This window comes from Mytilus galloprovincialis, chromosome 13 (assembly GCF_965363235.1).
Source record: "Mytilus galloprovincialis chromosome 13, xbMytGall1.hap1.1, whole genome shotgun sequence".
Lineage (NCBI taxonomy): Eukaryota > Metazoa > Mollusca > Bivalvia > Mytilida > Mytilidae > Mytilus > Mytilus galloprovincialis.
Genome location: NC_134850.1, coordinates 33647312 through 33671279, shown reverse-complemented (window position 1 = coordinate 33671279; position 23968 = coordinate 33647312). Strand labels below are relative to the sequence as shown.

Sequence of the window (23968 nt, the reverse complement as noted above, 5' to 3'; positions counted from 1 at the left end):
TTTGGTCTTTTGCAAAGAGTTGTCTCATTGGCATTCGTACTACATCTTCTTTTTTATATCAAGGAAAACATATTAAAATGAAATTTAACCAGTCTGACATAATGCTGCAGATTTGCAACATCCTGTCTCTCAAGGATATAGCCAGCATGAAGACAGGTGACTTTACACAGAGACATGATTCTGAACCAGAGCAAATCAGTTTTGCTTTGAAAGCTCATAATTATTCAATTGACTAGGAACTTGACTTGACTGCATTTTGCTACTTTTCAATGAATTATTTACAATCAGGACAAATATTTCCACTCAAAATACATTCCCCTTCTAACAATGAATATAAAAATTAAACATTTTTTTTTTATTTTTTTTTTTCAAACAAAGCTAAATCAATAATGTTAACCAATTTAAATCAGACAACTAAATCTGAGGATTTCATGCCAACTTATTTAACACATTAATCCTTAGATTTATGGTGATAATCTCTCAATTCAAGGACCAAATCCCATCAGCAAAGAAATACATAGTGTTGATGGGCTTGTAATTATTCCTATTAATAAACAAAATAATGAGTTGTCTGCCCTTTGTGTAAACAATTCTACTACCATTATTACACAATATTTGTTCATCATGAGTATTTCTTGTCATACTTAATGTCTAAATCAAGTGTATCAAAAAAAGATTACAGCGTTTGGAAAACCCTCACCTAGTGCTGTTATACCTAGGAAAGGGAGATAATTGGCTATAATTACAAACATTCGTAACAGATGCACTGATATTGATCTTTATCAAGTAACTATTGTTTCTATGCTGTCAGAAATTTGATGAGTTTGGAAAACGTACAGAGATTTTATGTGCTAAACTGTCTGTGATGGTGTTATTCACTATATCAAGGTAAAATTTAAGTTTTGTTTTTCAATTAATAGCAATGGTAAAACAGTTAAAACAGATTTATTTTAATTTTTCTTAATGTTTCAACATTTTTCATTAATGAAAGTTAAAATCAAATTTCAAAGCTCATACAGCATAGTTATTTTAACAGAACTCATAATCATTGTATTGGAATTTGTTAATGTTAAAGTTCTTAAGTACTAAAAATTCAAGAAAGATACAAAAGTTCTGGGATATTTCATACGTATGTTGATATCATGTGTGAAATTCTTTATCTTAACATAAATAAATAACTAAAATTGTTAAAGTATAAATCTGATATATTAATTTGATAAATTAAACTAAAACAAAATAGTGTAAATATATGTAATTCCCTCTAATGTATAGCCATGTGTGGTAAATTAAAGTCAGCTTGTTAAAGGAAGTCACTATTGAAGAATAGAAGTAGAACATTGTCTTTACATTTGGAATTGTAAACCATTCTACTGCAATTACAATGCTTATCATTGGAAAATTGATTTTATATTGTTTTCTTGGATTGAATCTCACTATTTATTGGTAAGAATGATATCATGTGCTATGAACATTAGAATATATAAATAGAAAGATGTGGTATGAGTGCCAATGAGACAACTCCACCAGGGACCAATTGACGTAGAAGTTAACAACTATAGGTCACTGTACAGCCTTTAATAATAAGCAAAACCAAACAGCATAGTCATAGATGTCTGTTTCTGTTGATATGTTGCTATTCCATTGCTCTAAAACTGCACATGACTTTTTACACATCTAATCTCAAGTACATACTTATGACTTTTTTTTTTTTTTTTACATCTGTGATATATTTAGGATAAAAATTTGCAAACTCATACTGATATCAGAAAACAATGGTTAAATCTTAGATTTCAATTTGACTATCATTATATCTATCCAATATTACACACAGCTACATATATAGTTATCAGATTTTCAAAATATGTATAGACACTTAAAATATTCTAAATCTTGCAACTGCCATGTCCAGGTGGATTTAGTGGGTGCTGGGGTGCCCATGGCCCCCTTATGGAGCTTCCTTTATGATTAATCTAGATTTTTACCTGTCCATTCCAAACTTTGTGAAGTTATGTGGCCTGCTTGCAAGATCCCCCCCCCCCCCCCCTTTTCCTTCAAAATCCTAGATCTACACTTAGAAACGTTGTTTTTATAAGTATACTGACAAATGGTATGTCTCTTTCTAAAATAATGTGTAAAATAATGCAAACGTCAAGTAATTTTTTATTTCTTAAATATCTAATTAGTTTTTTACATCAATTGCACTGGTTCAATGCTTTAAAATTTGTTTTTGCTTGTTGAATCATATACATGACTTAACAGTCTAAAAATTTCTGGGAGGAATAGATCTACTTGAATATTTTGACTTCTTTTTGAAATCACATAAAATTGATAAATTAGCAATATTTACATAAATTATTATCATAAATCATCTGGACAATTAATGTTCAATTTGTAATGAAGCCTCTTAGATCTACGTTAAATGCCTTTTTTTCTATGCATATCTTTCTTCCATAATTTGAATACACATACATATGTTAAAACTATCACTGAACTGACAAACTGTTGACAATTAAAGTTTTGATTAATGAGTAATCTTGTTTGAAAATTCAAAAAAAATCTATTTTTTTCTTCATACAAACATAATATATAATGCATGTGGTAATTTTTCTTTCTAATAAAGTTTGATTACTATAATAAATCTTGCTAGCAAATCAGTTAAATGCAAAATTTTCTCTGCATGTTTTCTCTTGCAAACATCATATATTATGTATGTGTTAATTTTTCCTTCTCCACAGTATTACAGTTTATTAATCATACTAAATAATGTGACGGATGATTAATATTGTAAGGAAATCATTGAGTTGCAAAATTTCTCTGCATTCTATTTTCATGCTTACACTACATATTATATTTCTGTATTTTTTTCTTTCTATTAAAGTAAATATCAGTTAATCATACTTAAGTTATAATAACTAAACAAGCTTTTATTTTTTGTTTATATTTGAAATGAATATGTTTTTTTAAGTGAATTGAGTATAGTAAATAAGATAGTAACTCTATCATAATAAGAAAGAAATGGGATTGATCTAGAAAAAAAACTTATTAAGAAAAAGAATGTTATAACTCCTCAAGCAGAAAAACTGTATTTTTTTCCAATTTGACTGGAAAGGTACAAAAATTTAAAGCAGTTATCCATGGGTGGATCCAACCATTTTTCGAAAGGGGGTTCCCAATCCAGGAAAAAAAGGGGGTGGGTGGGGGTTCCATCCACGTGTCCCCATTCAAATGCATTGATCTTCCAAAAAAGGGGGGTTCCAACCTCGGGATCTGCCACTGTTATCAATGTAAATAAAATGAATTAAAAGAACTAAATATTACTTCCATGGTATTAGTAAATGATAACATATTTCAAAGATAAAGAATTAGAATCTGTCAATGCACATTCCAAGGGTGCACCCAGTTTTAACCACGGAAATGAAACAAGTGTCATAACTTGTCCACTATCAGTCAACGGACTTGTTGATATCACATCACGCCATGTGCCCCTTTAACTAGATTGAGATTAGGTGTTGGTAGTGTTATCTATATAGATAAACAAGTAACAAACAATTATAGATCAATTTCCAAACATGATAGTTAGTTCTGACCAGCAGGACATAATCATTATAGAGATTATATGATGATACGAGATAAAAGTCCAGGGTTTGTATACTTTATTAGTATTATACTTTGTATAAATTCAAGTATCTAATGACTCACAAATTTGACGTTTTTCATAAAAATTGGTGTGAGGTCTAATTGAATTTTGAATTTTCTCAGAAAATAAGGAATATTTGGTTTTTATTCTAAACTTACACATTTGTACATACATGTACTTTTGCTGTAAACAATATTTAAAACGTTATATGTTAAAATCAAGTATCTAATGACTTTAAAATCAGATATTTTGAAAAATGAGGTGTGAAGTCCAAAAGAAGTTTTTAGAAAAAAGGAGGATAGGATACTAAACCTATATCCATACTAAGGCTGTAATCGAGATTTAAAAAAAATATCGGGAAAACATGAGTAGTAGCTATTATTCATCATCAAATATAATGTATTTCATGATCAGAAAATTACTAATTGATTAATTAAATGACTGACTGTGTTAATAATTATTTTAAAAATGATGAGTTAAACTAATTTAATATGCAAATTTATCTGAACCGCCTAGGAAGACCACCTCTCATCACAACAAATTTTAACCTTTGAATATAATTTAGTGATTTAACATTGGCTATATAAATTACATACTGTAATGTTAATATCACATCAGTAGCAGTCTATTTCAGTTCAGCATTTATAATCATATAAGTAACATAGAGTCTATATACTGTAGATTTTTTTTTGTGGATTGAGAAATTTTGTATTTTCTAAAATAATTAATTTCATGTTTTTTAAGTCTACTTTCAAGTCTATAGAAAATTTGTTTTTCTTTCAACATTTAAATTTGAGGTTCACCTCAGCTCTTGAAATCAACGTGAATTGGTATCCAAAAAATAATAATGAATCCACAGTTATATTCTATAGTATCTAATGAACCTTAAATGCCATTTCAGTGGTCTCGGTGAGGGTCTTTAATGCAGAAAATTAGTCCTTTTTTGTGCGTTTTTCTTATGTTTGACTGCCAGGTCCCCTCGAGTGAGGCACTTGGGGCCCTAATTCCTATTTGAAAGACCATGGTCAGTCTTTTCACTACAGGGTCCTTTAACACAATGGTAACACCATAACACCATATCTTACAAAACTCCTGAGAGTTAAATTAATAAGAGAAGTACTTATTGTTCCGCTTACCTACTTTTTCATCTAATAACCTTGTGACACTATAGGTCTTGTACTTTTTCATCTAATAACCTTGTGACACTATAGGTCTTATACTTTATCAATGTCATCAAGTTTTGTCACCATATATCAAGCGGTGTTTGTCCCCCCACAAACTTGTAGACTTCATGACCATGTAATGCCTCATAAAAAGATGTGTTTATGCCGTTTTAATACCGGAAGGATTGTTAGGATTAAAGGAAAAATCTGTCGTAAAATCACAAACAAATTTATATTCTTTAAATTTCTACTAAGTTGCTGGTTATGGTGGCAAATTCACACATCTATTTATTGGTTTTTAAAGCCTGGGGATGTCGGATGGACGTAAGTAGTTTTGAATGACCGTACAAATTTGAGATTTATTCGAAATTAAGCCTCCGACTGTGTGGATTATAGAATATAAACCTATAAAACTGTATAAAACGTGTAATAACTAGTAATTTACACATACTTTGTCAAAGGGATAGTGTTCAGGATTCATAGTTAGCTTTAAGGTTGAATTGGGCTTTGACTGATAAGGACTTTGGATTAAAAACTCATCTTTTTCCCAAAAATTTAAAAAGGTCATATTATTGAATTCATGATGAAGATTTACAGGTTAAAAAGCCATAACTACTACTTAATAGGGTCAGTGAATGCGTTCAAATAATCATTTAAATTTACAGAGGTCCAAAATTGACTTCAGTGCAAAGTTCTGACAGGAAACTTTACATTGAAAAGATTTGTTTGTAGTTGGTTACATGTTTGGATTTAATATCTGGATTTAAAACAAATTTTGTGGTAAGTTTTTCATTGACAAAAGATTGTTTTAGATACTGTATATAATTTATATGAATAAGTTGTCATGTAAAATTAAAATTTTAGCAAGGAAAATATTTGCCAGCCATAGCAATTATGCAACAATTCATTGGTGCTACATTTTTGTGTAACTGCTGCTGCTGTGCAGTGTAAAAAGATGTGATCATAATCTTCATTCTCATTTTCACCTTTGCATGCTTACAATATTTAGATATTATAACATTTTTAATAAAAATACATTGGAATTTAAAAAGAGTACTTGAATTAGTGTCAATAATAAGATCTTTATATTGAAGTAAATGTTAAATTAATTTTTCAGATTTTAAACCAATATTGCTTTTAAAGGTGAAATATTTTCCATTATTGTAAATTATTAAATGTGTGATCAAATTATATGAATGATTGGATTAAAATACAAATAAATGCAATGTGTAAATAAAATATTAAAACCAACAATAGATTGTTGAAATATTTCCTCACATTATATTTATTTAAATGATATAACAAAAGAATTATGTTAACACCTTCAGCTCAAAAATGTATATTTCACTTTTGGCAACAAATTACTTTTAATAACTTTTAAAGGCAATTAGTACTCAATTTCAATTTTTTTGACAACCTGTTGAAAAATTACTGTCACTTTAACTAACAAAATTAATCAATTAAAGTACATTTTTTTAACTCAAGGCCAATTGAAGACCAAAAAATAATCAAATTGATGATAGTCCATCTTTTAGGACAGTTCATTTGTTCTTGTATGACCTTGAGGGGTATACTTGTCAAATTTATGATTTATCAAAATATATATTTAGGATGTATACAATTCAGTGTTGTTGTGTTAGTAGTGATTTTTGAACATCAATTTAATTTGGAGGACATTTGTAACAACAAGATCAGGTCAGTTTGAACTTTATAATAAAAGTTTCTCTATAAAATTAAAATGCTCTTGAAAATGGATAAATATAAAAAAGGTATGAAACTAAAAAAAAAAAAGGAAAAAAAGGGGGGTGGAATAGAACCTTCCTGATTCCTTCCTGTTTCATTTACTTCCTTGATTTAAATAATTATACATGTTTTATTAACTTATTTCTTGTTTTTAATAATAATAATAACATCATGGTTGCTGATGTGAGCCATATAGAAAGGCAAACACTGAACTTATAAAAGGAAGTATTATGATAGAAAGGGTTTACAAAATAATATAAAGTCAAAATTGTAATACATGGTCATATATTAATGTGAAAAGAATACTAACACTGCTACGGTACTAACAATGAAATAACAAAATATTTTACACCTTAGTTTTTGCTGGTATTCTTCTACAGAAATCACATCACCCAAATTAATCTGATATATTTTTCAGATGTTTTATATTCACAATAGTAAATACAAAATTGTATCAAATTCAAAATTTAAAAAAAGGGGGTTTCAAATGGGGATCCTTAATTTTGAAATGAACTATTTAAAGACAGGTTCATGTTTGACTCTGTAAATATTTTGTTATAACATTTGTGAAAAAGTGCTGACAAACCAAATGTTCAATTTGTTGATACATGTATTACATATTTTACCTGAGATCAAGGATCAAAATAAGGATGACTATTGTTTTGCTTTTGACTGGTAATCTATCTTGTATTGCTTGTTTTCTCCATTATTAACAATTAAACAACCTCTGATTTTTGTCCTAGATAAAATTACGTAAATGGAACATTTTTAGATACCAAGTCAAATCTCTATATGATCATGGACTGTGATCTCCAAAAGTCAATATCACCATGACCTAAATCCTAGATCAATTTCAATGTGATAGACAATTAAGAAAAAAATAATCAGAGCTGATATACCTCGAACATGCATAGAAACCTGAATATAAGATCGAATCTTTCTCCATATTTTTTTTAACCTATCAAGCTTGCATCGATTAGAGTCACTAAACCAGCAGAATCGTTATTGTTATACAAAGGTCTTTCGGTAATTTGCAATTAGTTGTTCAGTTTATCGGAATTTTATAAAATTATTGTTGATGGTAAAGTCATATACCTAATGGTTAAGAAATTTATCATTGATGAAATAATTGACTAAGAAATTGACTGACTTAATGATGGAGCTATGTAAGTAAATTTAATATATATAGTGATTATCTAGGTATTTCTACGAGTTCAAGAAAATCTTATTTTTCTTTTTGTAATTTTCCTTTTCAAGGTGAAGTACAGATTATTTATTTTTTTAGGAACTTAAAATAAAATGTGGTTTCCCACAGATAATATTTTCAAGGTGAAGCAGTTTTAAAAAATACAGATTCATTTATCCTACCGATTTAAATACAATATGGTTTCCCACAGATCAGATCAGATAAATATCTTGTAATATTTTTTGCATTGGTTTAAGGGCAATAACGCAAGCTGTAATAACAGTTTATTATGTATATCTATTCTATTTCTGAAGTGCTGCAATATTTAATTGTGTAACATTTTTAGCACTGAAAATCTGAGAACTGGCCTCCCTTGTGAAAACAATAATCAGGTTACGTAATATTTTGAAACTACAACTTGTAAAATGATTTAGTGCAAATTTGAACTTCATATGTTCATGTTCTTAGATCACTTTAACCTAATTAAATCGTAACAAGTATGTATGACTTGCCAATATCTCTCCATCAATGACTACATCTTAGACAATATATTTTAGGGGTTAACATTATAATTATTTAACTTAAGATGCCCAATTTCTCAATCCATCATATTTATATAATTAAAGTCACTAAGAGGTTATTCCAGGGTAACATTGTAATAATTATCGCCCAGTAATCAAAATTATCGCCCTGAGTTATAAATTATCTGTCAATATCTATATCTGACTACAAATTATGGGATAATACAATAATATCACATGGTAGTTTTCCAAGGACAGGACAGATTGAAAACATATTACACCAACACAAGAGGAAATACCAAACACATATATTATGCATTTAATGCATTTTTCATCCCTTCAATCAAACTGATGTTTTGAAAACTAATTAAGTTGCAGACTTTGTAAACAACAGATATCTTCTGCTATCATATCTGGCACAGTATAAAACATGGAACAATCTTCCGTCAAGAATATAGGAAGTCAAGGTCGAAAGGGCAGATAAGGATATAGATGGACAATTAGGACAAACTGTTTGGCTATGTAGAATAGAATAGAAAGAATTAAAAAAAAATCTTTATTTATTTATTAGAAAAATAATATCTATTGGACCCAACCTCTTTAAAATTTGCCACATAAATATTGTTTCAAGTTTAAAGACAATAAAAATTTGAATTTGAAGTAATTATCTATAATACAGTACTTGTATATTTCAATTTGTAAAACTTAATGTAAAATTCAGATCTAAATAAACAAAAATTCAGAAGAAATGATATTTATATATGATATTACCAACAGAAGAAAAAAATATTCTGATTCTGGCTGTTCATTTTTCTGCAAATAGGATACAGGTAGTTCTTCTTCTAACCTTTTCTTTTTCTGTCAAGGAAATTCTACGTGCCATTAAACTTGTGGAAACCTGCAATTATATTTCAATACATGTAAAATTAATACTATTTTTCAGTAAATAAATTCTAATATTTCTTGAGCTTCTGTATGTGCCATAATTTTTTAATCATGTCATTTCTTCTTAACTGACCTGTTGGTCAACACTTAATAGGACACCTACAACAGTATATTATCTACTGAGCCTATCTTATCACAACAAAATGGACTTAACATAAATTACATGGTCAATTCACTGGTCAATTTCAATGGTCATTTACCTTAAACTGACCTTTCATTCTATTGCTTGTGAAGTAGTGTATTTATTTGATAATTTATAAACTTGGTTGTGTTGGTATGTGTCAAGTGGAGAGTATTGTCCAGTGATAATTTGTAGAATGGAATGCCTCAACAGCTGGTATGATTCATTTCTATATATTGAGAAATAATGGTGAAAAAGGGGGAGAGGAGATTATACAACTTAAGTTAAAAAGAGACACAAGTATTGTCTAGTGATAATTGTAGAATGAAATGCCTTTACAGACAGTATGATTTAATTTATATATATAAATATTGAAAATTTTGGTGAAAAAAAAGGAGGAGAAGGCATAAACAGGCATTTTGGCAAGCCTTGCATGATGGTTTTGGAATTAAGAGTAAGGGTCAACAACAAAAATAGTAAGGCAAACTTAATAACAATTTATCCTCCATTGCAGAACATTTTATCAGTCTTCTGAAATTTAGAAGTCACAATCTCAGCTCATAAAGAAATATGTTCATGCCATAAATGTTCAAGTGATGATTGCATGATATCAATGCTACAAAAGACTGTTTTCTGATGGATGATTTAATAACATTATGATATATGCCTGCTATACATTATTTCATTTCACATGCAAAAATAGTTTCAGAACTCTAACATGCAGAAAAATCATTTCTTTTGGAAAATGGAGAAAATATTAGCCATTTTAAAGAAATTATGCTTGATCTGAATTTACAGCTGTTGTAAAAGTGATTTAAAACAACTGCATTAGACTGTGCAATGGGGTGTTATGTTCAACTGCACTAAATGCTTCCCTTTTACTTTGTCAAAACAATTTCTCTGAAAACAATTATTCAAATTTATTACCAAGTAAAACAATTATCTCTGGGCACCCTGAGAGCCATATAGACTGTATAATTCTACAATTACTAGTTAATATTGGGGGTTTATTATTTTTCAATAATTAAAATCTGACTAAGGCGAATGATTCTAACTGTTCTTTGGTGAGTTACAGCAGAAACTAAAAATAGAACTGACCATTTGGAAGATAATTGGTTAACAAATATCTGGTTTATGATGCAAGGTTACTTAGTTAATTTCCAGACTAATTCAATGCACTAATTAAGTACATCGCAGAAGAAAAAGGAGGTTTAGAATAGAAGCTCAAAGCAGTTTATTTTAGATTTAATTAGTTTGATGAGCAAATTAGCTAGAGGTGTCATGGCAGACAATAAATTTGGAAAATTCACACCCCATGCCAGAGGGTTTGCAACCCCCCACCCCTAAAAAAAGAAAAGATATTAAAGGAAATATAAACTATTAAAGACAATCTTATTCCAGATTTAGATTGAAGTACGTTTGTTAAAGTTGGGAGTGTAATGATTCCCAAATAACCACCCACAAGAGACAATTCCCAGCTACAGGCGTAAAATAACATAGAAATTAGTTACAACTTCTCTATACCAGTTGAGTACACCTTGCCATTTATATATAAATACTGAAATGTCTCTGAATACAATACACTGTACTTGAGACTGGGTATCTGAAAGGTCTCTTTTTATAAAAGTTTTATGTTAATTTTAGCTTGACAATTACATTCTTTCTCTTTACAGAAATGATATGACAATTTAAGTTGAAACGGAATAATTCAGTTGGAAAAGAAAAGAAATTATGCTCATTCTTTGAACTGTAAGTATAATAAATATATATAACTAACAATATTGCTAGGTGCTTGTGGTGTAGAAGTTCACTTACAGAGATTATGAGCCAGTCAACACCAAAGTTGCGTGTCCTAAACCTGCTCATGGCGAGGTGTGTTCAATTCCTATTTTAATTGACAACAATTGCCATTTTGTTGCCATTTGTTTTGGTACTCTCTTGTTTCTCTTGATTCTTCCACAAATACAAATGCCATGACATAACCAACAGTGCTGAAACAAGCATTAAACATTATCAATCGACCAATAAACATTATCAATCGACCAATAAATATTATCAATCGACCAATAAACACTAACAATCGACCAATACACATTATAAGTACAATAAACAGCATAATTTAGGGAAAGAGGGACCTGTTAAGAACTTTAATTCCATAGCAATTGAGCTACTGCTCATTGTTAAATGTAAATTATATTTTTCATCAAACTGTGTATCCTCTCATGAAAACTTACCATAATACCTTCTCAGGAAAGTTTTATTTTGTACTAAAAATACGTCAATCAGGACCTAATTATTTTTTGGGGGAAATAAATTCTGAAACCAAATGAAATATCTGCTACATAGATTTTGACTGACTTGACTCATAATGTTAAGGAAGAATGGTCGAGTCGAGATGGGGAAATATGAGTTAATCATATGTAAAGTCACAGCTTGAAATTGTAACATCTTATATGTTCAATCTATAGACTTTGATTTGACTATTTTAAGGAAGTAAAATAGAGGCAGAGATCGGAAAATATGAGTTAAGCATATGTAAAGTCACAGTTTTAAATTGTACCATCTATACATATTCAATCTGTGTTACAAGTTAAGGAAATAACTGTTTACACAACAAAATATCTTTAAGGTAAAAAATAATAAATTATCTTTTCTACATGCTTAATGGACATGACAAAACTTAAAAGGATAAAAAGACCCATTTTAAACGTCATTTAAAACATATATTTTAAGGCTAATTGACCTTTGACTCATACATTCAAATATTTCAAAACATTTTAATGGATATTCCCTGTTGGTAAAAGGGTATCTTGTCTATTTACTTCGCTAAAATCTTAACAAAAACGTGAATCTAAATGGTACTCAAAACTGTGTTGAATTGCAAGCTTATTAATTCAAATTTATACAAATTTATGAGGCATTTAATTTATGGAATCCTGTCAACATTTATCAAAAAGTTAGCGGATACGTGTAAAATTTTAAAGTGCTTTTTCTTTTGTCTGCATGTTGAAGATGATCTTTATACCTAATAATAAAACCATTTTTCAGGATCTCCGTATATTTCTATATGTCTAGGTGTGTAATATTAGACCCTATCAAAATTTAATATTCAGACTATTAAACTACAAGTATTATACTGGCTCCTATCCAAGCTTTTGAAAAAAGTGCATTTGTTAAGATTTGACAGTTTGATAAATGGGAACAAACTTGTTGTGCATGTTATTTGCTTATTTTCATTTATAAAACATTGAAAACAAAAGGGTATTATAAATCATGTGTTAATTCAGATCAGGAATTCAGTATCTATTTGTATTCAATAATGCACATGCTAAATTGAAATTTCATATTGAATTTACAAATCAAATGAACTAACTCATTAAATTCTCATGTTTATCATGTTCAAATTACATTAATTGCATAAAAAATAAAAAAGTTGATTGACTAAAACCAAAAGCCTGAATTTTAATGCACATGCTGTTTGCAGCAATAAGAAGTCAACTAATATGTGATTTTGCAAATTCCAACCAAAACCATAGATTTGGAAAGTTGTCATTTAAATTTAGTTGTTTAGAAAACCTGGTGCACAAGAACCGGAATTCTTTAGGTGGAAGGATACGGTCACCCGAAGCAACTGCTCCTTCCACAAAGTACTGACATTTTAAAATGACTTACAGTATCTTAAAAAAGATTTCTCTCTATGTTAAATACCCATTGGTAGTCTTTGGCTGTTTTCTGCTCTTTGGTCGGTTGTTGTCTCTTTGACACGATTTCCCAGTTTCCATTGTCAAATTTATAAAATGTTTTTGCTCTAGATAAAAGTAAAGTTAAATTTATCAGTTGCTGTAACATAGGTTAACACTTGTACGAATTTAGAATTTCAGTGAAATTTGGGAAAACCCAAAGTGCATTTTGCAGCACTTATCACGTAATTGATCTCAAAGAACTTTAATGCCTTCAACCATTCAACAAAATGCCTCCAATTTTCTAACTAATTTCTGAAGAAAATCCTAGATGCTAAGCTATCATTTGATAATTTAACAAACAATCTTTGAAATGCAGATTGCAGAAAATTATGAGTTTTACAATTACTCCTTCTCCACAAATTTAAACACAAATCGGGAATTTGAACGAAAACTTAATTGCAATATAAAGTCAGTCCATCACACTGATTACTTAATTAAAAGCTCAATTTTCGTTTAAATTGCTATTTTTCAACAAAAAGAACAGAAAAACAGAAAATTCTCACAACAAATATACCTCAGATCTCCTTAAAACCAAAATAGAAACTATAATGTTCTCATCAAATTCTTAACGGCTTCAAAACACTTGATGATCACAATCAGAATTATCCAACAGTTCAATCTTCTTACAAGGGCACTTCCATTGATTCTGTAATAATATAACATTATTGACTTTTATTATTAAACATTTATTCTAAATGGTTCAATTCTTATGCTTAAATACAAATAATTACAGCTTAACATATTTTGATTTTTACTTTTATATACAAATGTACTAGTATCGTAAAAACATGTTGGGATGCATAAAAATAAAATTGAGAATGGAAATGGGGAATGTGTCAAAGAGACAACCCGACCAAATAAAAAACAACAGCAGAGGGTCACCAACAGGTCTTCAATGTAGCGAGAGATTCCAGCACCCGGAGGCGTCCTTCAGCTGGCCCCTAAACAAATATATACTAGTCCAGTGATAATGAACGCCATACTATAATATGATAAATGTATTTTTTCAATTTTTATTGTGAGATTGTAAATCTGTTTATGACCTAGTACTGAGAAAAAACTATTTGTGTATTTCAATAATAAATACATATTTATTACATAGTTATTTCCTCATATCTGATATTATTTAATTTTCTGTGGCTGTAAAGAGGTTTCTTTTTTATGATGAAGTAAACTTTTGTTAGGTTGTGTTGGAACTGATTCAAGGTATGAGGCATTTCTCATAATAAAAAAATCTTACATTAATAGGCTTTGTGCATTGCATGGGGTGGATCCAGCCATTTTGTAAAGGGTGGGGGTTCCAAACTCAAGATCAAAAGGAGTTTCATTTCTTTATATAAATAAGGCCGTTAGTTTTCTCGTTTGAATTGTTTTACATTGTCATATCAGGGCCTTTTATAGCTGACTATGTGGTATGGGCTTTGTTCATTGTTGAAGGCCATAAGGTGACCTATAGTTGTTAATGTATGTGTCATTTTGGTCTCTTGTGGACAGTTGTCTCATTAGCAATCATACCACATCTTCTTTTTTATATCTAACTATATGTCCCCATTAGATTGGAATTCAAATGCATTGACCGTCCAAAAAAGGGGGGTTTCAACCCCGGAACCCCTTCTCTGGATCTGCCACTGATTGCTCCTTTTATTTTAGAATGAATAATTTGCCTTAAGGTAAACATGCATTCAAAACTATCGTGAGCTAGTCATTATTAATGCTTTTGAATCACAAAAGCAGCACAACTCAAATGCTAACGACTGAAGTTTATTGTACAGTATATGTACAGAAAGTTCATTTTTTTTATTTTATTGTGCTATAAGATTAATGTTGAAGTACCCTACTTATACCGTCATCACAACCTCTACATCTTCATCATGATCTCTAACCGCATCTTCAATTTTCTATCAGGAAATTTTATATCTTTGGCACGAATATAATCTTTTATTCTTCCTGGAAAGAAAACAAAAATGTGCACGTAATTTAATAAAGTCCACAGCGATTGTGCATATGTCAACAACATTATATCTGAAATGATCTGTATACATTCATACCTATACAAGGTAAACACATTTAAAAGCTTTTGAAAAGAAGATTGAGGAATGTATGTAAAGATTTTATTGAAAACAAATTTGAGTCATCATTGATTTATGCGATATAATTGATATAATACTATGGAAGCGATAATAAAGAATGCATCTGATATATACATTTCGATTGTACATATTTAGAATGCAATCATGAATAGTGGTTTGCATTCTTTAATTTTTTTTATTTACAATACATGTGATTATGAAGCTCATTGTAAAATGTTGGATTTTCTTTCCATTATTTGAAATGATATAACATTTTGGGATTGCATAAAATAACAGAAATGAGATGCCTTTAGAAAACATTCATATTTGAGTACAATTATAGTCATATAATAAAAAATTATCCATTATGGTATAAAATGAAACACAATATTGGCATACTAAATACACACTAAATTTCTACACAATAAAAATTATTGACAATTTTTGTTCCTTTTCAAACTTCATAAATTTTAATGCATAAACGAACAATGGTCAGCTCAAGTGACAATTGGTCAAAGTAGATGGTCGTCATCTTGACCTAAACAAATAGCACTGTCAGGGTTTTGATCCTGACTAAAATACTGCCAAATTTAGGAGACATAATATTCTTTCCTGGTATTAGATAAAGTAATATCCAGATAAAAATACCTCCCTTCTTCATTTGGTTCATTTAAGTCAATTAAGGTCACTGCCATTGTAATTATAAGCAGCCACAACAAAATATTTCATGTAAAGATATTAAGAATATAAATTATTATACTATATAACAATGGCTGAAGTTTCCTCTTACCACATGCATTTTATTGGGACTTAAATTTGATTTATTAATCATACTGTTTAATTTATATGACAGTTGAAGAGTTCCCTCCCATTGTTATGAAGTTTAAGTTTGTAAACAGACCAACAGTTTCTGACTGACATCTCTATATCATGTTTAAACAATCTATCAATAAATTATGTAACTAAACATGACAGCTCTGTGTGTGTCATAAAAACATTCAGGTACATTGTGGGGAACTAGATGAGCCAATTCTGGATTAGATAATAATTAAACAATTTGTATCTATTTTAACTGTACCAGAGTAATGAATAGATATGACACTATCTCATTTATTTTGACTCAATGTGTGGGTTTTTGGTCAATATCTACCTAAAAAATATGTTTTTCATTCTGATTGTTATTAGATTGCCGTCTAAGGATAAGACATACAGACAGTTGTATCAATGTTTGATTTCTCAAGGTCAACAGGTCAAATTTTTTCCAAAATTAAATTGTTACAACAATACACATCCAGGGAGGGACCAGGGGGAAGGATTTGAGAAGATTGATGAAATTTCAGATGTTGAGGAAAATAGGAAAATAATAATATAATAGAATTGTAATGTTGTGGACTTTTACAGCTTGTTATGGGCATGGGTTTTTTCATTGTTGAAGGCTATTATATACATGATGACCTTATAATGGGCTGTTAATTTTGATGTTGTTTGAATTTGTCTCTAGTGGAAAGGTTTTTCATTAGCAATCATACTACATCTTCTTATTATATACATGTATCATGTGGAAAATGTACGTTTATATAAAAAGTTTAAATACCTTCGGGGATAGTACCTACCCCTTTACACCAGCTGTATAAGTTTACATCAATTTTAACTGCATGTATAAATGCAAAATTCTATATATACTGCTGACGTATGATTTTCAAATATAATATTTAGCAATCAGATCTACCATATTTCAAGAATATTTCAGTGTAATGTTTTCATCTAACAATACTTGTATAAAAAGGAAGATTAATGGATTAGTCTCAGCTGTTAAGACAATCAGAGCGCTATATCTTCTTCAAGACATTTTTACAAAAAAATCAATCTTCTTAGACAGGAAGTCATGATATATTGTATCCATGACATTCCTTGACCTTTTCATTACCTACTAATTGACTTAAGTACATGGTGAAAGGTAACACAAGGCCAAGCGTTTTTATATTACAGTCTGACTAAACATTGGTCAATTAGGTCCTAATTGACCATGTTAAACATCTGAGGAGTTATCTCCACTTTAACAATAATTGATAATTGACTGTATACTTTATCTTACTAGATATATCAGTAATAGGTCATTATTGACAGGTAAAAGCTACCTGTAATTCTTAACTATCATTTATTGAAGTGTTGCTGGGTTTTACTCATGATGGAGAGACTATATATTATGTTTCTATATTGAAAATATGTACTATCTAGAAAATTCATTGATAAGATTTCAAACTGAACTCAAGTACTCTTCCAGAGATATATACAATACAAGAGATTAGCAACACCATTCAATAGTCATATAGCATTTGGTTCTCTCATTATTTTTCTAACTACTTTTTCATGTGTAGACATATTAACATTTAATAAATTATACCTCATTTTTATAATTTTTTTGCATATTATGGTTTAAAAGGTTTGAAAAATTTGTCTTTTTAAATAAAAGATTTTATGAACTATTAATATAAGTCAAAAATTCACATCAGGATATTGTCAACGGAATAAAGTTGCAACAGGGATGAGGCTGGTTAATAGTACACATATGATTTAATTAAACCTGGAAAATCTAAACAATTTTTTGTTAGATATTGCACTCATGGAAAAAAAAATTGTGAATTGTTTTTTTTTATAAAATTTTGTTTCTACTTTCCTAATTTCAAACAAATCATGAAAGCTGTGTGATATTAGTCAAACTCTTGTTGATAGGTCTCTGCCCCTTTCTAACTTTGAGAAGAGCAAACTTGACATAAATTTACGATCTCCATTTAACAAATCAATTTGTGTTGTCCAAAAATCATGGATGAATATCCCCACATCTCCTACGGCTTTTTACTTTATGTAGGTTGAAAATGCAATGAATTACTAAGATTATATAAAATTGAATTCATTCTATTTTTAGTAGTTCAGTTGGATCCATAAAACAAAAGCTGCCCTATATTATAATGAAGGTGTAATGATAATCTTCAATTATATAAATGATTTTATTTTTTGTACAAGGTACCATCATTGTATATTTATAGCTATATCTAATCTTGTTGTCACCATATATCATATATATGTAATAGATATATCTTTTAAATAATCAATTAAATATGTAAAATAAGCATATAAAGCATGACAAATGTTGCCTGCATCAAATTACTAGATATTTAAGCTGAATGTCACTAAAAAATAACAAATGGTAATAATATTAAGTTGATATTTCATCTGTAGATTTTTTATTGTGCATGTTTAAGAGGGATAATTGCAAATTATGAACATAAAACTAACTTTGTTTAAATTTTGAAAGGCTGTATTACTTTTAAATGGAATAATTAAATTCACAAACAAGGAATTACAAAATGTATAAGGTTAGCTTGCAAATAGCAATGTGGCATTTATATAGAATTTTTCTTATCCCCCTAAGATAAATAAATATCTAATTTCAATCATATATAGCTATATTTTCAAATAAATAAATGTAATTCTTGTCTTGATTGTATGTAACATATTAAATATTGACCATTACTACTGTTTGTAAAATGAAGGAGATATCATATTATTGCCAACCATTTTTATGGAGTTTTCTGAGTATCATTTTGAAAATTAAGATAAGTTCTATCATTGTTAGATTATATTCCCTTTGATGTGAGTAAAATTTGGTCAACAATATTGTGGGACAACCACAAACAAAAAATGGTATCTCTCTGATAAAATAGTTCAATTGATCTTAAGTTTGGAAAGTTATTAAACACTACCCCTCCCACCTAACCTATTATCACCTGTTTGTCACTAAGTAAAAGCAGCCCTGACCCTGCTTTACGGTAGCGCTGAATTGAAAATAGGCTTGATATATTTTTCACTTACAATTTTGAAATGTTGGTAAAAGAAGTAAAAACATCTGGCAATTGAGAGAAATTCATTTTCAAGAGTCTCCAAGATAGAAGTCACCATACAAATGGATAAATGTCTTTTCAGAAGTTTCGCAGGAAAGTAACTGAAAAGTTCGCTTAACTAAGACATTCAGAGGTCAGTCATTGAAATAACTTTGCCTAGCTATTGTTCTTTAACAGGTTATTCGTCTCATTGCATTGCAGAGCTCTACATGTACACTAGTACATGTAATATGTATAGAGATATTTCAGGAGCAGACAAATTAAGGATGATATATCTGCTTGTAATATTTAGTATTGGTACTAAGTGACCATATAAAAAAGAAGATGTGGTATGATTGCCAATGAGACAACTATCCACAAAAAAACCAAAATGCCACAGACATTAATTAACAACTATAGGTCACAACTATGTGTCACAAAAAACACATAGTCTTTCAAAGTGTTTTTTTTTATTAATTAATTCAATTTATTTATTTATTTCCATTTTTTAATTTATTTTTAATAAATATTTATACCAATATATATCTGAAAGGGAATTGTAAAGCAAACATTTTTGAAGGGCTAAACATGAATTTGACCAAAAATCCACTACAAAAGCTCAGTAAAAAAGTGTAATAATTATATTTAGCTCTGAGTTCTTAAACAAAAAGTTAAACAGTTACCCAAACAAAGTGAATGATATGAGTTTGAAAAATTTGAAGGACAGTAAAAAAAGATTAATTTAAATATCAGTTGAAACCTGGTATTAAATCAAATTAATTGATTTTTTTTTTAATCTTTTCAGTTATAATCTAATGCATAATAAATAAAATAAATCTTTTCAGAAAACATGTCCCATAAAAACATAATACTGCAGATGTAATATCAACTAATTATTACCATTTGTTAACAACTAAAATATCTAGTAATTTGATGCAGGCAACATTTGTCATACTTTATTTGCTTATTTTACATATTTAATTGATTATTTAAAGGGTATCTATTACTTATGATATATGGTGACAAGCAGATGAGATAAAGCTAATAATATACAACAGTGGTGCCTTGCACAAAAAAAAAAAAAAATCATTTGTATAATTACCCCTTCATTATCATATTAGAACATCTATTGTTTATTTCATTCAACTCAATTACAAAATAGAATGTTTTCAATTTAATATAACCTGAGTTTTTCGTGGCATTTAAAATGTTTTATATTGTATTTGAGCTATTGTGAAAATTTAACTTGTTTTCATTCTACCAAAATCATCATAATGTGAAAAGACCACACCTGTGCTGTTTCAAGCAGGTAAATTTTTCTACATGGATTACTTCCCTTCGATTTTACTCTTCTGTAAAGGAGGTATAAGTTATGTCTGGCATCTGGATTACATATTTGCGGAATATTTCTTTCTTTGAACGAATTAATTAGGAATTAAGAACAAAGGATGGTTTTATTTCACTTGAAATTTTGACAGATAATCAATGTTACGATGGGTAAGATTATGAATGTTAAGTTTCACTGTTTTAGATGGTTGTTATGATTGAACAAATTTATATCAATGAATATTGAACTTTATGAACTTTACACCTTTCACTTACAGTACACTGACACTGTTACATACACTGTACATTAATATTAATGTATTTGCTCTGCACAAAATACTTTTTTTTCTGTATTTCTCATTATATTTCACTACATTTGATGTGTACATTAATATTATACCAGAGGGACATAATATGTCTCTAATTATACAGTTATCATTCAACATTCAGTCAATTTGAAGATTTATACCATCTGTCAAAAGTGTGTTTCCAATTTTATTTCCAGCATCATATGTTTGTTTTCATTTTGAAATGTATATCAAGTAGATATTCTGTGGTCTAGGATAATAAGTGTGTTCATTGGGACATCCAGAATATTAAAAGTAGTGATGTACAAATGATGTATGTCAAAATAAACAGATAAATTTGATTTACCTTACAGAAGTTCCTCTGAAAAATTGTTATAAATCAATTCAGAATTCTATGGAACATTTAGAATATCTGTTCTCGATGGAACAAATATTATATTTACGTCAACATAAACAGATAAATTTGTTTCACCTTACATTGTTGTATATGACAGACAATATAAACAGAAAATCGAGGTTCCTCTGAAAAATTGCAATAAAACAATCAAGAAGTCTATGATACATGTAAATACATTTAGATATAGGAAGATGTGGTACAATGTACGCATGTAAAAATTGTACATTGTATATATATCTGTTCCCGATGGAACAAATATTATATATACGTCGGGAACAAATACTTAATATTTATTTAGGGGAAATATACATTTAAATATTCCTAAATACTTCTTCCATTTGAAACAAGAAAATAAAAAGAAACTTTTATTTCGTTATGGAGAAAGTAACTAATTAAGTAATTGTCAAATATGTCAAAAGGAACAAGTTACAAAATATTATTTCATCATCTTTCTCAAACGATTATAAAATATGAATTTTTTAAATGAATACAAACTTAAACAAAATGTTTATATATTGTTCATTGTTGTTTATAATACTGAGGTTATAGCAACACATAAAAATTTAACATGTTGTGGTTTATTTGTGTACTGAAACTGATCTGTATTCTGGTTCAAGCGATCACTCACAAAACCTGGTCTGAAAATAAACAGACCATTTTGACCTAGCTAGTAACCCAAGTAGGAAATGACACAATGCATGTGTACTGTAACAAGTATGTTTAGGAAAAAATATAAGGAAGTCATTCAACACTTTTTTTAAGAGTTATCCTATTGAGCCACTTTAACTGATCATGCTTACACTTGACATGTCAAGTGTCATTGACACAAATAAACTTATGATGAAATTTTCATTTCTAATATAGTTTCTTCACGATAAGATGTACATACTTGATACACATTTTTTGTAACATACTCATGATGTTTTTATGTACATGTACATCATGAACTTTTACGTCATTTATATTGCATCATGTATATTGTAAGTAAGTTACACAGTTGGTTAATTAACTTCACAATTAATCTTATGAATTTAACAAATACATGTATGAGCCAACCTTAAATAAAAGATTTTTCCCTATTGTAGGAAATAAAGTTTAAAAACTCAGTATTTTCTTAATGCCTGATAAGGAACGTCATGAATGTTTCATTAATATCATGAATATTATCTGAGATTATTGTTTGAAATTTTACTTCTTAAATTCTTGAAATTTAGATTCAACAAAAATATTCATTCCCATGATATATATAAGCATACATTGTTACTCAAGTTTGAATTTGTTTTCTATTTTCAGGTTGATGTATATAAGCATACCATGGCACGGGTGTCAATAAAAAGTGCTATAATATCCTTAGGAATTTTTTCTGTGATGGTCACTGTTTATCAATGGGGGAGCTGTGACATTGGACACAGGGATGATAATTTCTATCGGTAAGTATTATTATCCTTAGTTGGGAAGAGTTGTTGGACCTTGTGGATTAACAAACTGACTACCCATGATCAGAGTCTTGCATGGTAAGACATGTTATTGACTTCTTTGTTCCAGTTGCTGTATATCAGTGCACGCCTGTTAAACTGGACATAGGTAGAATTAATTTAAAAAGCCTGCATTGTGGCAACATGTGTTGGTATACTTATGTACCTTAGTTATTTTTTATCAGAACACATGTAGGACATCTTATTTTTAAAATACTCAAAGAGTCCCATTATTTGCATTAATAAGAACCTTGCAATAATTTCTAAATTTTCAGTATTTCAAACAAATTTTATCAATCTGATAGGGCATGTAGGGTAAACCTCTCATTGCCTACCAACACAATGTTAATTAAGATCTATCCTGACACAATTGTACATTTTGTACCTGTAGTTATGTAAGGAAAACTTATAAGGAGATTTGAAACAATATGTAATGATTTAAGTCCAGAATCTCTAATTTTCACTATTTAATTGCAGGGAAAATGTCGGATTCCAACCTCGTGTTGCACAATCTTTTAAAGAAAACAGTAACAAGAACACATTGAAGTATAAGGAAATAGAATGTGTCATCAATGGAGAAGATTCACAGAAATGTCGCAGAGAAGCTAAAGAAGTCTACATGCCATTTTCATTTATTCAGAAATATTTTGAGGTAAGCAACTTTTTCGTTATAAACTTAAAAGTTACCATCTATATGAATCTATAGATACAAAAAGATGTGGTATATGAGTGCCATTGAGACAACTCTCTCATCCAAGTCACAATTTGTAAAAGTAAACCATTATAGGTCAAAGTACGGACTTCAACACAGAGCCTTGTCTCACACCGAACATCAAGCTATAAAGGGCCCTAAAAACGACATGTGTAAAACCATTCAATGGAAAAACCAAGGGTCTTATCTGTAAAAAAAACCCGACAAAACAAGAAACACTTATGAACCACATAAACAAAAGACAACCACTGAACATCAGATTCCATCTCTTGTTAATCTTAAGGGATCTAAAGACTTAAGAACAATAGAATCCCTGAAATGGATACCACGGGTACATTTGTGTAATACACTCAAAATGTAGACTCTTAATTACAACTCTAGTAATTGCTGCAGTAAATGAAAAAGAACTGTGCTCAATCTGTACAATACTTCACATGCATGGATTTATTTCTTCTATGTTGTAAGGGAGATAACTCAATCTTGCTGTTACACTTTGTTAAATTATAGTATCATTTAATGTATATAATGAGGTACACAGCTACTTTTGCATAGGTACTATTTCTGGACCAAGTATCTGTAGTACTTGAAATCTACATTTAATATTCAGTACTATTGTGCTACTTTAAAATTATTGTAATATATAGGTACCTGTATTTTACAGTACTTGATTTGTACTTGAAATTTAAGTACTACAGATTTTTGGTTACATCATTACATTTTAAGCAGTTTAAAAGCGTTTAC

At 29.3% G+C, this 23968-nt stretch overlaps 1 protein-coding gene across 8 annotated transcripts in view; it reads left to right on the top strand.

Moving 5' to 3' along the window:
- Positions 1-23968, top strand: part of LOC143056911 (D-glucuronyl C5-epimerase-like) — an 84290-nt gene that overhangs the window by 51948 nt on the left and 8374 nt on the right. For 5 of the 8 annotated variants that reach the window (XM_076230097.1, XM_076230098.1, XM_076230096.1 and 2 more), the window contains 3 exons: positions 10990-11065; positions 22334-22470; positions 22993-23167. In XM_076230097.1, the coding sequence (XP_076086212.1) occupies positions 22355-22470; positions 22993-23167 (291 nt within the window). In that variant the 5' untranslated portion in view covers positions 10990-11065; positions 22334-22354. Of the gene's footprint in view, positions 1-750; positions 889-6426; positions 6496-10989; positions 11066-20356; positions 20507-22333; positions 22471-22992; positions 23168-23968 lie in introns of those variants that run through there. The other 3 variants (XM_076230100.1, XM_076230099.1, XM_076230095.1) reach the window with 3 other exon arrangements.